This window comes from Hyla sarda, chromosome 8, assembly GCF_029499605.1.
Source record: "Hyla sarda isolate aHylSar1 chromosome 8, aHylSar1.hap1, whole genome shotgun sequence".
Lineage (NCBI taxonomy): Eukaryota > Metazoa > Chordata > Amphibia > Anura > Hylidae > Hyla > Hyla sarda.
The window spans coordinates 202,093,545-202,096,873 of record NC_079196.1 but is presented as its reverse complement, the minus strand read 5'-3'; the positions used below and the strand labels follow the sequence as shown (position 1 = coordinate 202,096,873).

Here is a 3,329-nt window from a genome sequence, read left to right as displayed (position 1 = left end):
TGGAGACGGATGGAGGCAGGTGAGGGGACCTCCGTCCGCCATTATGGATGATCGGATCTCCGCGGCAGCATTAGGGGTGATTCGATCATCCATTTAAAGTACTACACTGCTGCAGATGCTGTGATCTGTATTGATTACGGCATCTGAGGGGTTAATGGCAGCCATCCACACGATCGCGGGTATCTGCCATTACCGGCAGGTCAGGACCTGCAGCGCATGACGTAAACACCGGTCCGGTGCTCGCGGTCACGGCAGAGCGTAAATGTATGTCATGGTGCATTAATTACCACGGCACCATGACGTACATTTACGTCCATTGTCGTTAAGGGGTTAAAAGAGTTTTTTTTACAGTATTTTTTTTACACTGTTTATGTCTCCATAGGGCACTGTTTTTTGCAATCTTTAGAATGCAGATACTGATCAGTGCTACACACAGGCATAGCACTGATCAGTATTATAGGCAATCTTCTTCTCTCATCTGCTCGATGTTAGACCAGAGAAAAAGACGCTGGGAGGACGGATGGCAGCAGGTGGGGGGACCTCCATCCGCCATTTTAGATTTTCGGATCCCCACGGCGGTGCCGAGGGCGATCAGATCATCCATTCAAAGTGCCACATTGCTGCAGATGCAGTGATCTGTATTGTATTGATAATGGCGGACATCAGCGCGGGATGACCATTTTCCTTTAAGGGGTTAATATAGGGTATGGCCGGATCTAGGCTACGAGCCAGCACTTGAAATGTATTAAAATGTAGCCGAATTGCTGCAAATAATGGGGGAGATTTATCAAAACCTGTCCAGAGGAAAAGTTGCCCAGTTGCCCATAGCAACCAATCAGATCGCTTCTTTCATTTTTAACAAGGCCTCTGCAAAATGAAAGAAGCGATCTGATTGGTTGCTATGGGCAACTTACCAACTTTTTCTTTGCACAGGTTTTGATAAATCTCCCCCATTGTTTCTACATCAAGAAGCCACAGAGAAATCCTGTTGGGGCTTTTCCCCTGTTGCAAAACTATAACTCCCGGCACATCTCCCGGCATGCTGCAAGTTGTAGTTTTGCAACAGCTGGAGGCACACTGGTTGGGAAACACTGCTCTATGACATAAATACACACATTGGGGAGAATTTTTAGAGGACAAGTTGCCCAGTTGCCCATAGCAACCAATCAGCTTGCGTCTTTCATTTTTAACAAGGCCTCTGCAAAATGAAAGAAGCGATCTGATTGGTTGCTATGGGCAACTGGGTGACTTTTCCTCAGCACAGGTCTTCGTGAATCTCCCTCTTACATTGAGATTTATTAAAACCTGTGCAGAGGAAAAGTTGACCAGTTGCCCATAGCAACCAATCAGATCTCTGCTTTCATTTTCTAGAGGCATTTTCAAAAATAAAAGAAGCCATCTGATTGGTTGCTATGGGCAACTCAGCAACTTTACCTCTGGACAGGTTTTGATAAATCCCCCCTTAGTGTTCAGACCCCCACTGATCGCTACAACAAGCTGGGGGAAGTGTGCGGCTGAGCGTTTCTCCCCCGTCCAATGCCTTCTCTGAATGGCAGAAGGAGAAGGGCTCCATGGTGACCCGGTAGTGCCCGTTGTGCTCCGACCTGTTTCAGGGGCTGTATGGGATGGGCGCAAACGGCAATGTGAACTGAGCCTTAGAGAAAAAATGTAATCAGACTAGACAAAATGATGGTAAATATCATTATTTTATTATAATGATAAGGAGGCAAGGTAGGGTTGGGAAGGAAGATGGGGGAGGGGTGGGGAAAGGGAAAGGGGGAGGAGCAGAGGCTTTTAGATATTTAAGTCCTCAGATGAATACAACGCCCCCGGCACATCGGACATCTGTCATTTGTGCGAAGCCATTGGCCGATACACAGGTGATGGAACATGTGGCTGCATGGGAGTACTGTCACTTCCTCACCGCTGTCATAGTCAGCCAGGCAGATGGGGCAGGTCTGGGTCTCTCCAGGGGGTATTTTCCTCCTAGGTAGCGCCTCTATGGCCTGCCTCCTCCGGTCCCGTGGCCTGCTCGGGGGTGGTCCAGTTTGGTATGGAGCTCCTCTTGTGCGCAATCTCAGTCGCTCACGAAGAATAGTCTGACCTAAATGAGAAAAATGTATTTGAAGAATAAATTAAACTATTGATTTCCAGTATATTATTGTCTCAAAGCAAAAATGGTCTCTTCCTAATATTGTTACTTACCCGCATTCTCAGGTCGACGAAGCCACGCCTCATTATCGGCGGTCAGGAGCCGCAGCTCCCGAGAACCCATGGGTTCTCGGGCAGACTTGTGTCCTCTCTAGGCTCTGGTGGTGTTGGCCTCAATTAACAATAAAATAAAACAAGAAAACTGGAAGAAATCGCTAATTCTGTTAGAAACTAGCTCACACTTCCGGTCACTTCTTCACCGCAGCAAAGAAATGGTGCTGAGATGTCTGTGTGCAGGGGTGTCATAGACTCTGATACATTGTGATGTCATATAGAATGTGACATCACCACAGCCTGGCGGCCATGTTGCTTCCTTCCATCTGCACAATATCTCCAATACCATGAATGGACAGAGGACTTTTCCAGATTGGACAGAAATATAATGTGGAGTGGAAAGTTGTGCTCAGTAATATCAGTCAGAATAATGTTCTAGAGTTCTCAGTCTTTTCTACTGGGGCTTCACCCAACAGAGCAGAGATCTATATATCTTATACCTGAGCCGCAGCATCGGTGGTGGACGTCCATGAAGAAATGAAGAATATTACTCAGCCCACCTCTCATTTACCTCCTAAAGTCTGACATTAAATGAAGTGTAAAATGAGCCAATAAAGTTACACAAGATCTGTTCAGTGTATAGTCACCTTTATGAAAACTGCCTCCCCAGCTGCACCTCACCAACAGCTAGGGGGCGCCTCACAGTTTGAGAAGCGCTGGGTAAAGGACATCCCAGAATCACAAAAAATCTTGATTTCTAATATTCTTGATATTGATTTTCTTGTTTTTTTATGTTTATTAACAGCATGCTGATTAAAGTGAATATCAAGCTTGTCAGTCTTGGTTCTCTGGACATTTTTAGTGCATTATTAACCCGTTAAAGACACGTGCCTTAAATATAGGGCACTGCTAAGATTAAGTAAGTGCATGAACAAGTACATTTATGGCACCATCTTCCGGGATCACTGTTTCTCCTGTAGGAAGGTTGTCAATGTATTCAGGCAGGTGGATAATATACTCATGTAGGTAGACACTGTAGGCAGGTAGTTTGTGAAGGCAGGTAGGTAGGTGTGCAAATAGGAAGGCATGTCTGCAGGTAGGTAGGCAGGTGTGCAGGTAGGCAG

At 46.0% G+C, this 3,329-nt stretch overlaps 1 protein-coding gene across 1 annotated transcript; it reads right to left on the bottom strand.

Annotated features, from left to right (window-relative positions):
* Positions 1–1,684: 1,684 nt before the first annotated feature.
* LOC130285092 (E3 ubiquitin-protein ligase RNF126-like) lies at positions 1,685–2,435 on the bottom strand. Its single transcript, XM_056536287.1, has 2 exons — positions 2,206–2,435; positions 1,685–2,104 (listed from the first exon to the last, which is right to left on the bottom strand). The coding sequence occupies exons 1-2, from the start codon at positions 2,273–2,275 to the stop codon at positions 1,803–1,805; spliced, it is 372 nt and encodes a 123-aa protein (XP_056392262.1). The 5' UTR covers positions 2,276–2,435; the 3' UTR covers positions 1,685–1,802.
* Positions 2,436–3,329: the final 894 nt, after the last annotated feature.